This window comes from Rhincodon typus, chromosome 18, assembly GCF_021869965.1.
Source record: "Rhincodon typus isolate 14 chromosome 18, sRhiTyp1.1, whole genome shotgun sequence".
In the NCBI taxonomy this organism is placed as follows: domain Eukaryota; kingdom Metazoa; phylum Chordata; class Chondrichthyes; order Orectolobiformes; family Rhincodontidae; genus Rhincodon; species Rhincodon typus.
The window spans coordinates 57331998-57352835 of NC_063349.1; the positions used below are offsets into that span (position 1 = coordinate 57331998).

General features: G+C 44.9%; 1 protein-coding gene across 1 annotated transcript in view; it reads right to left on the bottom strand.

Moving 5' to 3' along the window:
- nav3 (neuron navigator 3) overlaps positions 1 to 20838 on the bottom strand; it is a 178104-nt gene that overhangs the window by 79639 nt on the left and 77627 nt on the right. The window contains exons 4-9 of the mRNA XM_048607473.1: positions 15950 to 15980; positions 13308 to 13446; positions 11633 to 11900; positions 10149 to 10863; positions 4323 to 4802; positions 184 to 225 (exon numbers count right to left, since the gene is read on the bottom strand). Of these exons, the coding sequence (XP_048463430.1) occupies positions 184 to 225; positions 4323 to 4802; positions 10149 to 10863; positions 11633 to 11900; positions 13308 to 13446; positions 15950 to 15980 (1675 nt within the window). The remainder of the gene's footprint in view (positions 1 to 183; positions 226 to 4322; positions 4803 to 10148; positions 10864 to 11632; positions 11901 to 13307; positions 13447 to 15949; positions 15981 to 20838) is intronic.

Genomic DNA, 20838 nt, shown 5'->3' on the forward strand with positions numbered 1-20838 from the left:
GAGTGTGTGTGTGTGAGTGAGTGCGTGTGAGTGAGTGCGTGTGTGTGTGCGCGTGTGTGTGAGTGTGCGCGCACATGTGCTCAGTGAGGTGCTGCCCACCAGAAACTGGACTGTGACTAACAAAGAGCTTCGATACCTATTCACAGCAAGTCAATTAATAAATCATATTAAAATATCTCTAACCTTAGTCCCTTTTTAGGGAGGGTGTTTCGATCTAGTTGCACACTGTTAAAACAAAGAGATATCACTCACAGCACATGACAAGAACAAGCATTGTCTCAACATCTATGCATTGTTGATATTAAATAACAAATAACTTTCGGTTAATCAGTTAGTGCAAAGGAAATGTGTTTATTTTAGGTTTGAGCCTATGTAGTTCATTCAGCTCAGGTTAGCTGAACAACATGGAAGGAAAGCATTTACGATTAGAATAAAAGCAACAAAATTCAACCACTCAGAAAGGAACTCTGCTCCCTGTATCTGAATAAACTGAAGAAAGAATCCCTCAGAGATGAATGCGTTCACCCTCAATGACTGTGATAGTATATGGGATTGAACTGTGCAGTTCTGTGAACAACATCTTTGAAATAACTGCACAGAGGCTGGTATGCTATCACCAAGTCTCCCTTTATTTACACTTGGACAGTCCTTGACACTGCTCCAGCTCCATTACAGCCAGCTCGCAGAATGAATAGAACCCCTGGCTCTCCTGTTTATATCTGTCAGCCAGGACTCCCTGATTGGATTCTGCGAAGTCCACCTGGCTGACCTCATTACAACCAGGACAATCTCTGTCCTTTCTAGACTCCAATACTTATTCGGGGCAGTGGGATGGGATAGGGTGCATTGGAAAGGGTTGGGGAGGAGTGAGGTATGTTGGGCGTGGGAGAGACAGTGAAGATAACTCACTGTATGTACAACTGTACATTGCTGACCTCTAGCTGGAAGGTACGAGATAGGAGAGGTCCTCAAGGCTGATCACCATTCAGCATCCTGTCCAATCCTCCACCTCAACACCACTTTCAATTGCATTTTCTCCCAATTCTTTGTGCCCCAAATTTTATCAATCCCAACCTGGAATATACTCAGCAATTGAGCAGACACAGGGATAGCGAATTCCTAAGATTCCCAACATTGTGAGTAACGAAGTTTCTCCTCATCTCCGTCCTAAATGGCCAACTCTGTGTTATACATTCTCCAGCTGTGACCATGTGTTCTACCTTCTCCAGTTAGGGGGAAGCAGCCAGTCTGTGTAGACACTGTCAACCTCCTTCAAAAATTTTTCCCTTTCAATGAGATCACCACCCATTCTTCCAAACTTCAGAGAAACCATATCTGTTCCACTTGATCCCTTCACAAAGCTGAGGGGTGCTCAGGACCCTGGTATGGAGTGGGGGAAAGGAATCACATTTTCATGAACAAAGAACAAAGAAAATTACAGCACAGGAACAGGCCCTTCGGCCCTCCAAACCTGCGCCAATCCAGATCCTCTATCTAAGCCTGTCACCTATTTTCCAAGGATCTGTCTCTCTCTGCTCCCTGCTCATTCATGTATCTGTCTAGATACATCTTAAATGATGCTATCGTGCCTGCCTCTACCACCTCCGCTGGCAATGTGTTCCAGGCACCCACCACCCTCTGTGTAAAGAACTTTCCACGCATATCTCCCTTAAACTTTTCCCTTCTCACCTTGAAATCGTGACCCCTAATAATTGAGTCCCCCACTCTGGGAAAAAGCTTCTTGCTATCCACCCTGTCTATACCTTTCATGATTTTGTAGACCTCAATCAGGTCCCCCCACAACCTCTGTCTTTCTAATGTAAATAATCCTAATCTACTCAACCTCGCTTCATAGCTAGCGCCCTCCATACCAGGCAACATCCTGGTGAACCTCCTCTGCACCCTCTCCAAAGCATCCACATCCTTTTGGTAATGTGGCGACCAGAACTGTACGCAGTATTCCAAATGTGGTCGAACCAAAGTCCTATACAACTGTAACATGACTGCCCTTCAAACACTTTGTAATCATGTGAGATGCATTAAGAAGGAAGCACAGTGACTGCAGGTTGGCTGTTTGGCGACACTGAGAGCATGCCATAGGGAAACAACAGGCTGTTAGAATGAGCCCAGTGACTGAGGGAAAGCTGCAAGCCTCGGAATGGAGGGCACTTATACTCCCAGAATAGCTATGCCTTCCTCTTCATGCAGTCATTTAGAAAGGAGATTACCTGATGTGGGGTGTGATGTCACTTAATAAGCAATTTCATCAATCAAACATTGCAGGTAATCATTAAATTATTGGATAACACAGTACATGCTGAGACCATTCAGCCCATCATGCCTGTACACCTCTCAAAACGTGCAGTCCCATTCATTCCACTACCCTTTCTCTGTCCCCACAGCGCTGAAATGCTCCCAATACAAAACTTTGTGCAATTCCCTTTTGAGAGTTACTCCTGAACCAGCTTCCCCTGCCCTACCAGGTAGCATGTTCCTAGTCACCACTAATCACTGGATAAAACTAAATTCGCCTCATTCACCCCAACACCCTCCCTGAGCCTAGCTCTCACATCAAAAACTGTTTCTCCCAGAAAGTGGAAGAGAGAGGAGTTTGTGTTTGCATAATACTTGATCCCATCTGCCAACAAAGTACAACAACACCTCAGATTCATTACAATGCTGTCATGTGGGTAGTATGGCAGGTGATTTGTACACAGTAAGATCTCACAGACTGAAATGAAATGAACAAACAAGTAAAGGCTGCTTTTCACTGGTTTGGACTTGCAGGAGGAATGTTGGCCAGGGACCCGGGGAATCTCCCTGCTCCTCCCTTACACCATATCACAAAAGCTCATGTGAATTATTGGAGTAGGTTTAGATCTCTAGCCAACCAGCCAGGCCAGAGACAATGCATCACTTATGCAGAACCACAGGGCTAAAACCCACAACCTCCTGTCTCAGAGAAGGAGCTCCTACAGAATGCAGCAAGGTGGTATGATTGTGGAATATCTCAACTCTACACCTTCCGTTCTGAGGCAGTGCCTGTACAGTGTCTGAGTGAGTGGTTGTGAACAATATTACAGGCCTATCTCTCCCAGCTAGGGTTCACTGTGAACACTGTCTCAACCAGCCATGGTACATGCTGTTCTGATTAAACACCTCAAACCCCAAATTCAGATCCAGGCTGAGATGTGACCTAAGGTTCAGTCAAGGGTTAGGAAAATGGGGCAGGAGCTTGTTCCACTGGGATATTGTTCTGATTTTCAAATGGCTGTATTGGCTTGTTGGAGGGGAGTGTCATCAATGCAGCCTTGCCCCGTCACGGACAGTGTGTTGGCCATTAACATCAAAGCTGGGTGGCATTGAGGGAATGGGGCTTCATTAGGACTCAAGGCCAGCAGCTCGATTTCTAACTGTGACCCAGGAAATAGTGAGGAGGTGGGAGGTCATGTCAGGAGGTACAGCCTTAGATAGGTCTTGTCAAGTTATCAAACTGACCTCATTTCAGCCCTGCTCAGCCTGGACAAGACATTTCCAGGATCACATTCTGGGAATCAAGGTGGGCAGTTCACCCCAATAAAGTCAAAAGTGTAATTTGGATATAGACCTTGCCTGTGATCATGAGCCGGGAGAAGTGATTCAGAAAATGATCTGTTCATATCTTGTTAAATTTGTTCTTAAGAAGCAGCTAATACAATCCCCTTCAGTCCGGGGTAGTTTGATCGCAGTTTCTGGTCTTGGTGTGACGTCAGCAAAGGATTTACCTGGCGAGCTTCCGAGAATGAGTGATCCTGTGACACTGAAGTACGCTAACAAGGAAACAAAGTGGACTAGTAGTGGACAACTCCAACTGGGACCGAACCCCTGCTGGGACTGAACTCCAACTGAGGCCTAGTTCCACCTGGGGCCTAGCTCTGGCTGGGGCCTAACTCCAACTGGCATAGAGCTCCAAGTAGGACTCAACTCCAATTGGCATTGAACTCCAACTGAGACTGAACCCTGTTGGGACTGAACTCCAACTGGGGCCTAACTCCAACTGGGGCCGAACTCCAACTGGGGCCGAACTCCAACTGGGGCCGAACTCCAACTGGGGCCGAACTCCAACTTGGACCGAACTCCAACTTGGACCGAACTCCAACTTGGACCGAACTCCAACTTGGACCGAACTCCAACTGGGACTTAACTCCAACTGGGGCCTAACTCCAACTGGGGCCTAACTCCAACTGGGGCCTAACTCCAGCTGGGGCCTAAGCAATGTTTTATAAATGTTTATGAATCTGGATCTGAGTATTTCAGCCACAGCAGAGTTCCCAGTAACTCACCTCTCTGACAGTGTTGACTTGACGCTCCCAGTCCTCAGCAGCAGGTTGGGTACATCCCCCTTAGGCACAGTGGTCAGTCCAGATAACGAGCCGTGGTGACTGAGTGGGAGGTCGATCGACTCGGAGCTGGTGTGCAGGCTGGTCAGGGAAGGGTAGCTCAGAGTGTCCTTACTGCCCCCTGGGGAGCTGCTGAGGCTGGTCGTTAGCTGGTGTGCACTGGAGGTTAGTGAGTGAAGGGAAGCTGGGCTCGAAGCCAGGCTGCTTCCTTCTGTGGGTAACTCGGGAGGTTTACAGCTCAGAGAGCTGCTTCCTCCACCACTGCCCTGGCCACTCGCAATACTCCCTGGCCCCATGGAAGGTGACTCCAGGCTGACCTGCCGGCTCAGAGAGGCGTGGGGGCTAGAGATGACAGAGGAGCACTTTGCTGGTTCGGAACTAGGCACACTACTTGTTTTCCCACTCGCCTTTGTTCCAAACAACCTACAGGAAAAGACAGAGAATAACAAGTCATGCTGAGGGTTTGTGACAGTAAACAATGTCTCAAGGAGGAATTGGTCTTTTGGACAAAATATCTGACAGCGTTCTAAAAATATCACACAAATCAAGCGGAACAAAAATCAGGGCAGCCTGAATGAAGCCACCGCTGAGGGAAGTGTTGCATGTTGGAACTGCCATCTTTCATTTGCTCACTCGATGTTTCTGGCAGGTTCTGCGGCTTACTACGCTTCTCAACCAACATCACAAAAAAATGCAAATTATCTGGTTATTACCGTCATCAGGTTTGAGGGAGCTTCCTGGGCACAAGCTAGTTAATGCATTTCCTAACTTACAAATGACATAACTCACTGACTCCCAAATGAATGTCCACCATCTACAAGGCAAAAGTCAGGAGTGTTACGGAATATTCCCCATTTTCCCTCAACGGGTGCAGTTCCAACAACACCATCCAGGACAAAGCCATCCACTTGACTGGCCCCACACCCACTCCCTACACCACTGACACTCAGTAGCAGCAGCAGTGTGTAATATTTCATAGGACCTCTACAGTGTGAAAACAGGCCACTTGGCCCGACAAGTCCACACCTCCACATCCTACCCAGAGCCATCCCCCTGGTCTATCCCAGTAACCCTGCATCACCCATGGCTGTATCACCTAATTTACACACCCCTGAGCACAATGGACAATTTAGCATGGCCAATCCACCTAGCCTGCACATCTTTGGACTGTGGGAGGAAACCGGAGAACCCGGAGGAAACCCACGCAGATGCGGGGAGAACGTGCAAACTCCACACAGACAGTTGCCTGAGGGTGGAATCAAACCCAGGCGAGAAATTATTCATTTTGGGAGGAAGATTGAGGAGAGGTAAGAGAAAAGAAAAGGTGTGGTTTTAAATAGAGTACATCAGCACAGAATGCTGGGTATTTATCTCCTCAAAATCACTGAAGGTGGGATGGGTCCTGGTTGTAAGAGTGGATAAAATCCAATGGAATCCTGAGCTTTATAAAGAGAAACTAAGTGGAAGTTTTATTAGCCAATGGTTCCAGAGGATGTGTCCAACTCTGATCTTCACTTCAGGAAGGATGTGAGTCTTTCAGAATGGAGCAGTAAAGATTGATGAGAATAGCCCGAGGGATGAGATACATCAGGAGGCATTGGCTCCATCACCTTTAGTAAGGGATGTGAGGGGGTTTGATAGAGGTTTTCAAAATCACAAGGGGTCTGCACAGAGCCTATAGCAAGAAACTGTACCTCTAGTTAGAATAGTCGAGAGCTGGATGGTATCAATTTACACTGAGTGTCAAAAGAGGCAGAAATGACACAAGATCAAAGATTTTACACAGCAAGTGGCTAGGTTCTAGAATGCACTTTGAGACGGTGGTGGACATTTAAAAAAGAACTGGATTATTGGGTGAATTATTATCTGAAGAAAATACACTTGTGGAGCCACAGAGAAAAGGAAAGAGAGTAGGATTCATGGTTTTGCTCTTCCAGGGAGCCAGCACGGGTACGATGAGTGAATGGGTTTCTTCGGTGCCATAACCACATCATAATTTTACAATATAAACCATGCATGTGTTCAAGACATTTGAAAGCAATTGACAAAAAGTTAGGGGTTTTGGTTCGCACTGCTGCCTCACAGCGCCAAGAACTCAGGTTCGATTCCACCCTCGGGCGACTGTCTGTGTGGAATTTGCACGTTTTCCTCGTGTCTGTGCGGATTTTCTCCGGGTGCTCCGGTTTCCTCCCACAGTCCAAAGATGTGCAGGTTAGGTGGATTAGCCATGCTAAATTACCCATACTGTCCAGGGATTTGGATTAGCCATGATAAATGTGGCATTATGGGGATAGGGTCAGAGACTTGGTCCGGATGGGATGCTCTTAGGAGGGTTGGTGCATGCTTAATGGGCTGAATGGTCTCTTTCCACATGGTAGGGATCTTATGGTACTGCACCAACCATCGTTAAATCAAATCCCATAATCGTGAATCAGTGTTCTCAGATTTGTGCAATTATTGCTCACTGTATGATGGTAATGTCATTCCATAGCTGTGGTTAGACTGCCTTTTGTTGGAGGAAATGTTTCCTTGCAGTTATGAGTCATGATTGCCTATTGCTAGTTATCTGCCAAAAAAATAAACTTTGTCAGGTCTTGCTGTTTGCAGTTTGGAATTAAGTGCCAGAAAAGAAAACCAAAAGATCGTTGCAAAAGACCAATTAGTTCACTCTAAGTTTTCAAAGAAGGGAACCTGTCCCTCCATACACAGTTCAGTTCACACTTTTTCAATGTGCAGGTGGACTGGGAAAATCAGGTTGGTTGTGGATTGCAAGGAAAGGAATTTGTGGAAAGTCTGCGAGATGGCTTTTTAGAGCAGCTTGTGGTGCAGCCCACTAGGGAACAGGCAAAACTGGATTTAGTGTTGTGCAATGAGGCAGACTTGATAAGGGACCTTAAAGTGCAGGAACCTTGAGGAGCAGTGATCGTGATATGATAGAATTTACTCTGAAGTTTGAGAGGGAGAAGCTGGAATGGTATTACAGTTGAGTAAAGACAATTCCAGACGCATGAGGGAGGAGCTGACCAGACATGACTTTTTGGTACAAAAACTAAAATCACAAGGGACTCAGGGTGGGCTGGCTAGATGGATAGAAACCTGTGGTGAAAGGGTGTTTTTCAGCATGGAGACCAGTAACTAGTGGTGTTCCACAGAGGTCAGTCTTAGGTTCTCTGTTGTTTGTAGTATTTAAAATAATCTGGAGGAAAGTGTGGATGGTCTGATTAGTAAATTTGCAGATTACACGAAGATTGGTGGAGTTGCTGATAGTTGATGATTATGAAAGTAAACAACAGGATGTAGATAGATTGGTGACTTGGGCACAGAAATGGCAGATGGAGTTTAATCCAGACAAATGCGAGGTGACGCATTTTGGAGGATCAAATTTAGATGTGAATTAGATGTAAATGGCAAAACCCCTAAGAACATTAACATACAGACGGATCTGGGCGTGCAGGGGTCTGAGGCTTTATAAGGCTCTGCTCAGACCACGTTTAGAATGTTGTGCGCAGTTTTGGGCCCCATACGACAGGAAGGATGTACCGGCCCTGAAGCGGATCCAGAGGATGTTCACTAGAATGAGCCCAGGAATGAAAGGTTTAAGATAAGAGGAATGTTTGAGGACTCTGGGCCCATACTCGATGGAGTTTAGGAGGATGAGGGGGGACCTAAGTTTCTATGATTGAAACTTACAGAATACTGAATGGCCTGGATAGAATGGATGTTGGGAAGATGTTTCCATTAGTAGGAGAGACTTGGATCTGAGGGCACAGCCTTAGAGTAAAGGGAAGACCCTTTAGAACGGAGATAAGGAGAAACTTCTTCAGCCAGAGAGTGGTGAATCTATGGAGTTCATTGCCACAGAATAACCAGCTATTCGCCTGTGTTGCTTATATCTTAAAGGGAAGCAAAGAGAAAGGGAATTCCTGAATGTCCTGGACATGTAAGCATACCATAGGAATTAGGAGAAGGCAACTCTGCCCCTCAAGATCATTGTTCTGCCAATCAAGATCATGACTTGATATGTGTCACATCCCCACCTAATCTCCATGACCTTCTATCCCCTTGACTATCAAGAATCTCTCTACCTCTACCTTAAAAAACAATTGAAAGATTACAGTTCCACCATTTTTTGATGACGAGAACTTGAAGGACTAATGATCCTCTGTAAGAAAGAAGTTCTCCTAATCTGAGTCTTAGAAATGTAACCTCTTCTTTTTAAACAGTGATCTCTCATTCTAGATTCTTCCACAAGAGGAACCATCTCTCTCCTTTGTCATACCCCTCAGGATCTTATACATTTCAATCAAACCAGCTCTTACACTCCTAAACATCAGTGGATACAGGTCCAGCCTGTCCATCCTGTCTCAGGGGGTAACTCTGTTCCAGGCATTTGTCTGATAACATTCATTTGTTATCTTTCCTTATATAAGGTGTCAAATATTATGCACAGCTCTCCAGATGTGGTCTCACCAGGGCCCTGTGTAACTGAAGTGTAATCTAACTACTCTTGCATTCAATTCCTCTTTCAGTAAACCATGACATTCTATGAGATTCCCCAATTACTTGCTGTACCTGCAAACTAACCTTCTGTGGTTCACACACTGGGACACCCAGATCCCTCTGTATCTCAGAGCACTGCAAGCTCTCACCATTTAGATACGATGCAATATTTTTATTCTTTCTGCCAAAGTGGACAATTTCACACTTTCCCAAATTATATTCCATTTACCACAACATCATCCACTCACTGAACCTATTAATATCTTTTTGTCAGCTACTTGCGTCTCTTCAATATTTACTTTCCTACTTATCATTTTGTTATCAGCAAACTTAGCTACCATTCCTTCCATCCCTTCTTCCAAGTCTTTTATGTAAAACGTTGAGGCCCTAGCACTGACCGCTTTGTCATACCACTGACTACATTTATCAATCAGAAAATGACACCTTTATGCCTACTCTCTGTAGATACAGATACATAACAAATTGTCCATATGGTCCTCAACACATCCTTCAGTTGGAAAGATGTGAAAATGTCTGTCTTCATTTCAACAGCTAACAGAAATCTTAAAGAAGAACATAAACTGCTAGAGAAACTCAGCAGATCTGGCAGTGTCTGTGGAGAGACGATCAGAGTTAGCATTTCTAATTCAGTGACCCTTCTTCAGTACTGTTCTGAATTAGCCATACTGGACTCAAAACATTAAATCTGTTTCTCTCTCCATTGATGCTACCTGCTGAGTTTCTCCAGCAATTTCTGCTCTTCTTTCACATTTCTAGCATCTGCAGTTCTTTGTTTTATTTCAATGGGATTCTGTTCTGTGTTGGAAAGAAGTTCACTCCTATAGAGTGGGCAACAGTGTACAGTGACCTCTGTGTTCCCATTCCGAGAGAGTGTGAGTCTGAGATAGAGGTGTAACAATGCACTCTCTGAGTCATAGCATCATACAGCACGGAAACAGACCCTTCGGTCCAACCAGTCCATGCCAAATGTAATCCCAAACTAAACTAGTCCCACCTGCCTGCCCCGGCCCATATCCCTCCAAACCTTTCCGTGTGGTCTGGTTCCTCATGTGGAGCTTTTCCTGATTTTGGAATTCATTACGCAGTGTTACTAAGTTTGGGACCAGAATATCTGACTGGTGCCAACCACAGACAAGTGACATTGTGTCCAGCTCTGAAATCCCTGATTATCTGCTTGTAAAGGATGAAAACGAAACAGCACCCATTGCAGCAGACCACCTGGCCAGATTGTTTCATCGTGTCACTAACCTGCGGAATGTTGGTGAGGAGATGTCGGGATACTTGGAACCCTGTTGCCTTAGTCCGGAGGTTCCGCTGCTGTTCACGGACGGAGGGCTGGACTTTGGGGAACTTGACAGTGACATTGTTTCTGGATCTGACACTGCAGTTGCCTTGTCCCGCTCCCTCTCCCCTTGAGCAATGCTAATGGGGCTGGAATGGCCTGAGCCGACCTTGGAAGGCTCTCTGAGCCTGGAGGCTGCGTTGCCAGCTGATTTTCCACCAGCGTTGGAATCGATGCTGCTGGTACTGGAACAATGTCCACCACGGCTGGTTATGGTGCCAGCACTGGTCTTGTCGGGCCGGGGCAAGCTGCGGTACTGCAGGTTAGTCCTGGAGCTGATCAGCAGGATCCCGTCCTCCTGGTTCTGTGAATCATCCAGGCTTGTCTTTCTAACGGAGCTCGACTTGCTGGGGATGCCAGAAGACTTGGGCACTTTCCCCAGTGTGGCAGAGCCACTGGTCACTGTCACCCCACTGCTGGCACTGATGGTCAATGAGCAGACACCTGCTTTCTTAAATCCAAAGGAGCCAGCAGTGGATGTTCTTACAATTCCAGACGGAGGCTTCTTCCCTTCATCTCCACTGCTCTTTCCTGCCTCCGAGGGAGAGTGCTGGGTGGTTGTGCTTTTTAAGGACACCTTTCCCTTCTCCGAAACTTTAACATCTTCTATTTTTCCTGCAACTGGAATATTGACAATTAAACAGAGTACTTACATCACACAAATAGGCCATTTGGCCCAATAGTTGCAATCTAGTGATAATAGTCCTCATTCTATTCTTTGTTTGAGACCATCATTCAACCCTCTATTTCTTCTTCCCTGTTAGGTTTATCCAGTAAATGCAGCTATAACTACTTCCTCAATCTCCTTGTGATAATGAGTTCCACATACTTTTCACTCTCTGGGTACATTTCTCTGCAATTTTCAACTGGATGTGTCTGTGACTGTCTTATAGCAATGTCCACCTCAGTTTGGGCCTCAGATGGAAACATCTCCTCTACATCAAGCTAATAAAATCCCTCATTTCTTTTCAAATCTCAATGAGTTCATCCTTGCCTTCTTTACTTTTTCACACTATCACTCTAGCCTTTCCCAATAAACACAGCTGCTCAGTTCACATGCTAATGTCCCATCTTTTCTCACCTGTGCTAATCTCACATATCTTTTCATATCTATTCCCATCATATCACTGAGTTTGATGAAATCAGAACAGAGACTGTTGAAGAAACTCGGCAGGTCTGGAAGCACCTGTGGAGAGAGAAACTGAGTTAACGTTTAGAGTCTGATACGATTCTTCTTTGGAGAAAGAATTCAGAGTTCTGAAAAAGGGTCTGTCTCCACGGCATTGCCTAACCTGCTGAGATTCTCCAGCACTCTCTGTGTTAGTTTCAGATTTCCAGTATCTGCAGGGTTTTGCCTTTCTCACTGAGTGGGTCATTTCTGTGACCTTACCTGGTGTTTTTAAGGGCTGTTTGTTCCGCGGTGTTGGTACCCCTCCTTGCGCTGTCATACCCCGTCTCCATGATCCTGTTTGAGACAGAGACAGAGATGGTCTTTGTCCTTTCTCAGAATCATCTGATAAATCAGACAGGTTCCTCTTCCACTTTTCACTCAAGTCCATTTTCGAAACGTCCAGACCCTCCTCCGGCTTCTTCAAATCTTCCCCGCTCCAAGCGGTTTCATTTTCTGATGTCGAGTGCTTCTCTGTGTCAGGTTTGGGCTGCAAGAAGGTCATCAAGCAAAGTCAGAACCATACAGCAGTGGTCAGTATTTTGTCTGTTTTGCTTTTACCTTGACCAAGAATGATTTTATATCTTATTCTATCATCGGAATCTCTCTCTCCCTCACTAATCATATGAAGCTCTGACTGCAAAGGACCAGTTGAAGGTTCAGGAGAAGATTCATAAATTATCATTCAGTAAGTTCATCTCGGGATAGACTGCAAATAAAACACAGATTCAATATCATTGGCAAAAGAACCAGAAGGCAAGATGAGGAGACGTTGTTTTTAACACAGTGAGTTGTTATGATCTGGAAGGCACTCTCTTGATAGAACAGTGGAAACAGATCTTATAATAACCTTCAAAAGGGAATTAGACTAATATTTGAGAAGGGAGAATTTGCAGGGTTATGTGGAAAGAACAGGTCAGTGGGACTCAATGGCGATATCTTTCAAAGCGCTAATCTGGGCACAGTGGATAGTTCCCCCGGAGCTGTGCTGTCAGATCATCATTCTGTACATGAATCAATAGGAGGGTCCATCTCCGCATTTGCAGTGCATTGAGGAATATTTAGATATTCATTTGCTGGCATTCAAAGCAAAAACATTTCGCTAACCGCAGAGCCCAGATAGCTTTCAGCAACATCAATTCTGGCTTCAAAACCAGCATCTGAGCTGTGAGATGAAGACATCAGATTTCAGGCATGAGCCTGTCACAACATTATTCATAAAGTCTCCCTTTAACAATAAGTTTCATGATCACCCTCACAGACTCTACATGGGAGTATATGATTGGCCAGTGTGGCTTTAAATTTTAAGTATCTCTCTTCCCTGCTATTGTAACACCCTCCATTCATTGATGGCCTGTCTATTCTAATCTTCCAGCTCTGAGTTGCTGTGCGTTCTCAGCTTTGCTTCATCCTCTTCCTGCTTTCAAAACCACATCTGATGGAATAATCTTTCCAACCCAGCATGAGTCACCCTCCTGGCTCCATAAACCCCCACGCCGCGACATCCCAATCACCCTCATACACAGTCTAACCCTCTGCCAGGGAGGTAAGAACATTGAAGAATTGTAAACTTCATATCCACATCCTGACAGTTATCCTTGTACTTTAACAGGATAACCACATTAAATTCAAAATATTTTACACTCATTGACATTTTTTGATAGCTTTGTTTTTCTTTACATCATTGATATTAGAGACAGTAAGAACTGCCAATGCTGGAGTCTGAGATAACACAGTGTGGAGCTGGATGAACACAGCAGGCCAGGCAGCATCAGAGGAGCAGGAAAGTTGACGTTTCGGGTCGGGACCTTTCTTCAGATTTTTCTGAAGAAGGGCCCCAACCCGAAACATCAGCTTTCCTGTCAGTGATATCAGTGCTTTCATTGGGAACACGTACCTGAGTTCTGGTATTCTTCCTGGAAGAGGCAGTGATATTGGAATACGAGCTGATAGATGAGGTTGTGTTCAGGTCATCAGTACTAAGGTTATCGAGTGTGTCACTGAGACCACTGCTGATGGAGCTGCTATCATCCCAACTAGAACAAGGAGAGAGACAGAGAGAAAAATCCCCAGTTAACCACTTTAACACTGTCACAATCACAACGTAGCCACCACTGAATTAGATGTTTTGATACAATTATGCATGACTGTACTATCTAGGGCCATTACATCAATGCTGGTTAAAGGTGCAGTGGTACTTTTGCCACGTTTGATTCAGGTAAACCTGGGTTCCAATCTCATCTTCCCCACAGGTTTGTTAATCTGAACAAGTTGGTTTCAAACAAAATACTTCAGACAGGCTGAGCTTAGAATTAATCAAAGTAACACTGTGCAAATCATCAGAAATGGTTAAAGTCCCTGACTTAAGGTGTTTTATTTTTACCAAATATCCTCTGCCCTGCAGCCCATTTCTTTTTGTTGATATAACACACTTGCTACAATTTGTATTTCTCCCAGCTGGTTTTTGTCTCATCATTTCAACTTTTTCAAGGGTTTTTAATTTGGAAAAGTGGGATCACCTTTCGCAGCAGTCAAAGGAAGGGTGAGAAAGGTGTCCTTTGCCCTCATTATTGAGCACGATGATGTGATGAACAAAGAGCTTCAATAAAGTAATTGGGAAATGTAGCCCCTGCCTAGGAATTATCAGACTCTGCTCTGGCACCACTGCTGGACAAGCAAAACCTCCCTCCAATTAAACATTGGGAAGACTAAAGCCATTGCTCTGGAATCAATTCTCTAGCTCCCAACTCTACGTCTCTCCCTTGCACCAATATAAGATAAAACTGGAGTGAAACTCACAAATGTACAGTACAGAAGGAGGCCATTCAGCCCATCATGTGTGCACTGGCTCTCCAAGCAAGCATCATTCCCTAGTGCCAATCTGCCTTTTTCCCCCACATACTTGCACATTATTCTCTATGTAAATAATCATCCAATACTCTCTTCAATACCTCCTGCCTGCTCACAACCTTGATGTATATTTCACCAAGAGATGATTCTGACCTCTTATTCCTGTCCCTGTTTCAGCCCATCTGCTGCTGAAACCCTCATCCTCACTTTCATCACTTCTCGAATCTCCTATTCCGATGTACCCCTGGCTGCTTTCCAAATCTCTGCTGCTCGTGGACCATAAGGTGCTCACTGACCTACACACTGGTTCCCAGGCAAGTAACATCTCCATTTTCAAATATTCTTCCTCATTTTAAAATCCTTCCATCACTCACCCCTCCCCACCTCTGTGATCTCTTGTGGCAACGCAACACTCTGGGATATCTGTGCTCATCTAATTCCAGTCTCTTGAGTAACTCTCATTTCAAATCACTGTACAACCGATGGCTGTTTTGGTTATTTTGATCACAAGCTTGGGAGAAATTTCCTTTCACTGCTCCACCTCTTAACCTTGCCTCTCGTTTGAAGACATTTCTTCAGCCACCAACTTGGACCAAACGCTGATCATCAAATCAAAAAACTCCATTTTGTCTAAAAACCACATGTCAAGCACCTTGGGGAAATTTCAATTTGTTAAATTCATGATATAAATAGAACCTGCATTTCTGAAGAAGGGTCCCGACCTGAAACATCAGCTTTCCTGCTCCTCTGATGCTGCCTGGCCTGCTGTCTTCCTCCAGCTCTACACTGTGTTATCTCAGACCCAACAGTTCTAACTATCTCTGAGTGGTAAATAGAATCTGTTGTTTTTTTCTGTCAAGTTGAAATATGCAGCAATTATTCCTGTTATGGGTTCACATCCTCAGGTCAGAGTGTCCTGAGGAGGTCAATGACCAAATGGGCTATGTTCTGGTCAGACCGGAGCTTAATGACTCTATCCAGCTATCCAGGTACCATGGAAACATTTACAATCTGGGGGGCCATACACACAAAAACAGTAAAGCCGATGTGAGAGACTTCAGTTTGTCAGAGTGGAAAGGATGATCTGAGACACAGTTTTGCAATAGCACCAATATTCGATGCACATGCCTGGGACAAGATCACAGAAACAAAACCAGTAAGAGACAGACTCCAGTATCCAGAAATCACAAACAGCAATGAATATATAGCAACACAACAGAGAATTGGACAAACGGTGAAACAATACTTTGTTCTTGCCCACGGACAAATTTAATGCTTTCATGAATGGGCTGAATGACCTGCCTGATCAATAATCATCTTGTGATCGAGTCTTGCCACTTGTAAAGCTACAAGAATATGAGGTCACCTGACCCATAGCTGCAGATCCTGATACAGTGGAACGGTGGTGAAACAGGTCATGTGGTATCTCTCTGGAGGTCAAATCATAAACTTGTGACAAAATGGAGATGATTGTGTTACGGTTCCGCCTCTCTGATACAACATAATTGCTGTCTTTAATTTTTGATCTCTGTGGTTCTTATTTCTCTGATCCATTCATATTGGTCCCTGTTGCTGTTATTTTTGGGGTACAAGGCTCTGAACTAGACCAGCTTGGCAAAATCCTGCTTCTAGATCACACTCTTCAAACAGCTTAAATATTACTACCATCAATAAAAGACTTGCACTTACGCAGTGTTTTTCAGTCTGCAGCCAGTGTGACCTGTGGCAGAGAAATGCAGCAGTCGTTCTGCACACAGCAAGCTCCCCCAAATAGCAGTGTGATAATGATCTGACAGGACTTTTAGCAGTTTAGGCTAAAGGATAAATATTGGGCCAGGATGTGAGGCAGAATTCCACCCCCCCCCAACTCCTCTTCAGAAATGAAGGCCATAAGATCATTTACATAACCTGAAAGGCTAGACAGAGCATCAGTTTAATTGCTCCTTTAAAAAATGGTACCACTGACAATGCCTCAGCGTTGCCTTGGATTGTCAACCTGGATTATGTGCTTAAATTTCTGAGCCAGTTACTGTGAGGGTTCTGTAACTTTGGAATGTTGCAAAGAAACAGATGGTTCAATCAGTGAGAGAACCCTGGAACCACTGACTCAATTTATTGGAATCAGTTTGCAGGTAACTTTTTATTTTGTTTACAGAGCAATTTCCTTGTTGGGAGCAAACTATCTGAATTGTGCACGTTAGTCTTTAATCACACTGACTGGGTGTAATGAGCTGCATGTGGAATCTGTTGAAAACCCACAGAATAATATTTGCAGATAGGAGAGAGTGTTTCTCCTCCTCCTGATCCTTGCCCACTGTCAGATAATTTCGCTCAGGGGTTCCTCAGGGTAGTGTCCTAGGCCCAACCATTTTCAAAAGAATTTAAGAGCAAAAGAGAAGTACAGCACAGGAACAGGCCCTTAGGCCCTCCAAACTTGTGCCGATCATCATGCCCTAACTAAACTAAAAAACAAACCTTCTGCCCTTATTCGGTCCATATCCTTCTATTCCCTCCCTATTCACATAACCATCCAGATGCCTCTTAAATGTTGCCAATGTGCCCACTTCTACCATCTCCTCTGACAGTGCATTCCAGGCTCCTACCACTCTCTGCGTGAAAAACTTCCCTCGCACATCTCCCTTAAACTTTCCCCCTCTCACCTTGAGCCTGTGCTCCCTTGTAATTGAAACTTCAACCCTGGGAAAAATCCTCTGACTATCCACCCTATCTATGCCTCGCATAATTTTGTAGACCTCTCAGCTGCCGCCTTTCCAGTGAAAACAATCCTAGTCTTTTTAACCTTTCCTCAAAGCCAATGCCCTGGAGACCGGGCAACATTCTGGTGAACCTTCTGTGTACTCTCTCCAAAGCTTCCATGTCCTTCTGGTAATGTGGTGACCAAAACTGCACACAATATGCCAAACACGGCCTAATGAGGGTTTTATATCGCTGCAACATGGTTTCCCAATTCTTGTACTCCATGCCCCAGCCAATGAAGGTAAGCATGCCACATGCCTTCTTAATCACCTTGGCCACCTGTGTTGCCACTTTTAGGGAACTGTGGACCTGCACACCCAGATCCGTCTTAATATTCTTAAGGGTTCTGTTACTTACAGTATAATTCACACCTAAATTTGATCCTCCAAAATGTATCACCTCACATTTCCCTGGATTAAACGCCATCTGCCGTTTCTGTGCCCAAGTCACCAATCTATCTATACCCTGTTGTATCCTTTCACAATCGTCAGCACTATCAGAAACTCCACCAATCTTCTGGTCATCTGCAAACTTACTAATCAGACCACCCACATCTTTCTCCAGATCATTTATATATACTACAAACAACAGAGGACTCAAGACTGAACCCTGTGGAACACCACTAGTTACCGGTCTCCTTTCTGAAAAAACTTCCTTCTACCACTACCCTGTGCCTTCTTTGACCAAGCCCGTTTTGTATCCATCTAGCCTGCCCACCTCGAGTCCCATGTGATTTTAGTTTTTGTACCAATCTGCCATGTGGGACTTTATCAAATGCCTTAGTAAAGTCCATATAAACTACATCCACAGTCCTTCCCTCATTAATTATCTTTGTCACCTCTTCAAAAAATTCAGCCAGGTGGGTGAGACATGACCTTTCCCACACTAAACCATGCTGCCTGTCACTAACTAACCATTTTCCTCCAAATGTGCATATATCTTGCCCCTCAGTATCTTCTCCAAGAGCTTCCCCACCACAGATGTCAGGCTCACCGGCCTATAATTTCCTGGATTATCCCTACTTCCTTTATGAAAATCTCCAGCCCTCTGAAACCTCATCTGTGGTCAAAGAGGACCTAAAGGTATCTGCTAATGCCCCAGCTATTTCTTCCCTTGCCTCTCGCAGTAACCTGGGATAGATCCCATCTTAATGCAATTTAGGATTCCCACAGCTTCCTCCTTCAGTATAATGACATTATCTAGAGTATTCACACACACTCATCCATGACCTCAACATCAGTCGTGCCCTTCTCCTTGATGAATACTGATACAAACTACTCAGTAAGGATCTCTCCCACTTCCTGTGGCTCCACGTATAACTTCCCTCCTTTGTCCTTAAGGGAGCCTACTCTTTCCCTTGGTCCCCTCTTTCTTCTACAAATGTATAAAAAGCCTGGGGATTCTCCTTGACCCTGTTTGCTCAAGACATTTCATGGCCCCTTTTAGCCTTCCTAATTCTGCATTTAAGTTCCTTCCTAATTTCTCTTTACTCCTCAAGGGCTTCATTAGTTCACAGCTGCCTAGACCTATCATATGCTTCCTTTAACCTTTGGACTATTATAATTTCCCTTGTCATCCATGGTTCCTGAATCCTGCCATTCCTATCCTTCAGTTTTACAGGGACATGCATGTCCTGCACTTTAGTCAATTGATCTTCAAAAGCTCCCCACATGCCAAGTAGAGATTTGCCCTCAAATAACTGCTCCTGCTCCACATTCCCCAGTTCCTGTCTAATTTGGATGTAATTGGCCCTTGCCCAATTAAACACCCTCACCCAAGGGCTACTGTTATCCTTGTCCACGACTGCTCGAAATCTTATGGAGTTATGAACACTAAGCCCAAAATGCTCTCCTACTGAAACATCGATCACCTGTCCTGGCTCATTCCCTAGGACCAATTCTAGTATGGCCTCCTCTCTGGTTGGATTGTCAACATGCTGCCTCAAAAAGCCTTCTTGGACACATCTAAAATTGCTCTCCATCCACGCCCTTGGCTCTAAGGGAGTCCCAGTCAATGAGAGGAAAGTCTAAGTCACCCACCACAACGACCCTGCTTTTTGCACATCCTTTCCAGTGTGTGACTGTGTTTCTGCTCCTCTGTCTCCTGTGGGCTGTTGGGAGGTCTATGGAAAACTCCCAACGTTCAGCTGCTTCATCAATGACCTTCCCTCCATCATAAGGTCAGAAATGGGGATGTTCGCCGATGATCGCACAATGTTCAGCACCATTCATGACTCCTCAGATACTGAAGCAGTCCATGTTCAAATGCAACAAGATCTAGACAATATCCAGGCTTGGGCTGACAAGTGGCGAGTAACATTCGCGCCACACAAATGCCAGGCTATGACCATCACCAATAAGAGACAATCTAACCACCTCCCCTTGACATTCAATAGTGTTACCATCACTGAATCCCCCACTATCAACATCCTGGGGGTTACCATTGACCAGGAACTCAACTGGATTCACCACATAAACACAGTGGCTACAAGAGCAGGTCAGAGGCTGGGAATCCTGCAGCGAGTAACTCACCTCCTGACTCCCCAAAGCCTGTCCACCATCTACAAGGCACAAGTCAGGAGTGTGATGGAATACTCCCCACTTGCCTGGATGGGTGCAGCCCCAACAACACTCAAGAAGCTTGACACCATCCAGGACAAAGTAGCCGCTTGATTGGCACCACATCCACAAATATCCCACTCCCTCCACCACCGACGCTCAGTAGCAGCAGTGTGTACTATCTACAAGATGCACAGCAGAAATTCACCAAAGATCCTCAGGCAGCACCTTCCAAACACATGACCACTTCCATCTGGAAGGACAAGGGAAGCAGATACATGGGAACACCACCCCCTGCAAATTCCCCTCCAAGCCACTCACCATCCTGACTTGGAAAAATATTGCTGTTCCTTCAGTGTCGCTGGGTCAAAATCCTGGAATTCCCTCCTTAAGGGTATTGTGGGTCTACCTAAGTACTTGGACTACAGTGGTTCAAGAGGCAGCTCACCCCTACCTTCTCAAGGGACAACTAGGGATGGGCAATAAACATTAGCCCAGCTAGTGACACCCACATCCCATGAGAGAATAAGAAGAAAATGCAGATTATTAAACAAAAAATTACAGCTTGGAAAGTGCAAATAAATAAGGTTGTGGGAGAAACCATGCTGAATTATATAAATTGGCATACTGCTGTTGTGAGGCAGTGTGAAGGGAGGTCTTGTGGTTTATCATGAGCTTCTCCTCTACCTCCTGCTTTTGACAGGAGAATCTCACATGATTGAAGAAGGTTATCAGGTGCTGGAGTAAATAGGAAGGCAATGAGCAACCCTCAGTACATTTCTACTGTTAACATGCTCTCTGTCTCTAATTTCTACCCTGACTTGGTGTGACAGCTTGAAGTCAAAAGAAAGATAGAAACAGAAAGAGGGAGAGAGAATGTGAGAATGTTAGACAGAAATTGGAGATAGATAAATGAGAATTGGAAAGTGAAAGGGAAGAAAAATTGACGGACAACCAAATAAATGGGGGGGGCCGCGGAGGAGGAAGAGCGAGTGAGACAGGCAAACAAAGAAAGAGGCCGATACACAGAGTGAAAAAGATGAAATTAGATTACAGTGGTGAAGATGAAATTCTATCTTTGACATTAAAGTAGAGAGGATATTAATTATTTCAATGCAGCATTCTCAAGCCACTCGACATTGCTGAGAATATATTCTTCAAGGTAATCATGTGTGAAGCATAGCGATCTTGTCATCGCTGTTGGACTGGCTTCAGAAAGCGTGCACAGTCTGTAGAGATTGAAATGGGAGTTGACACGTTGAG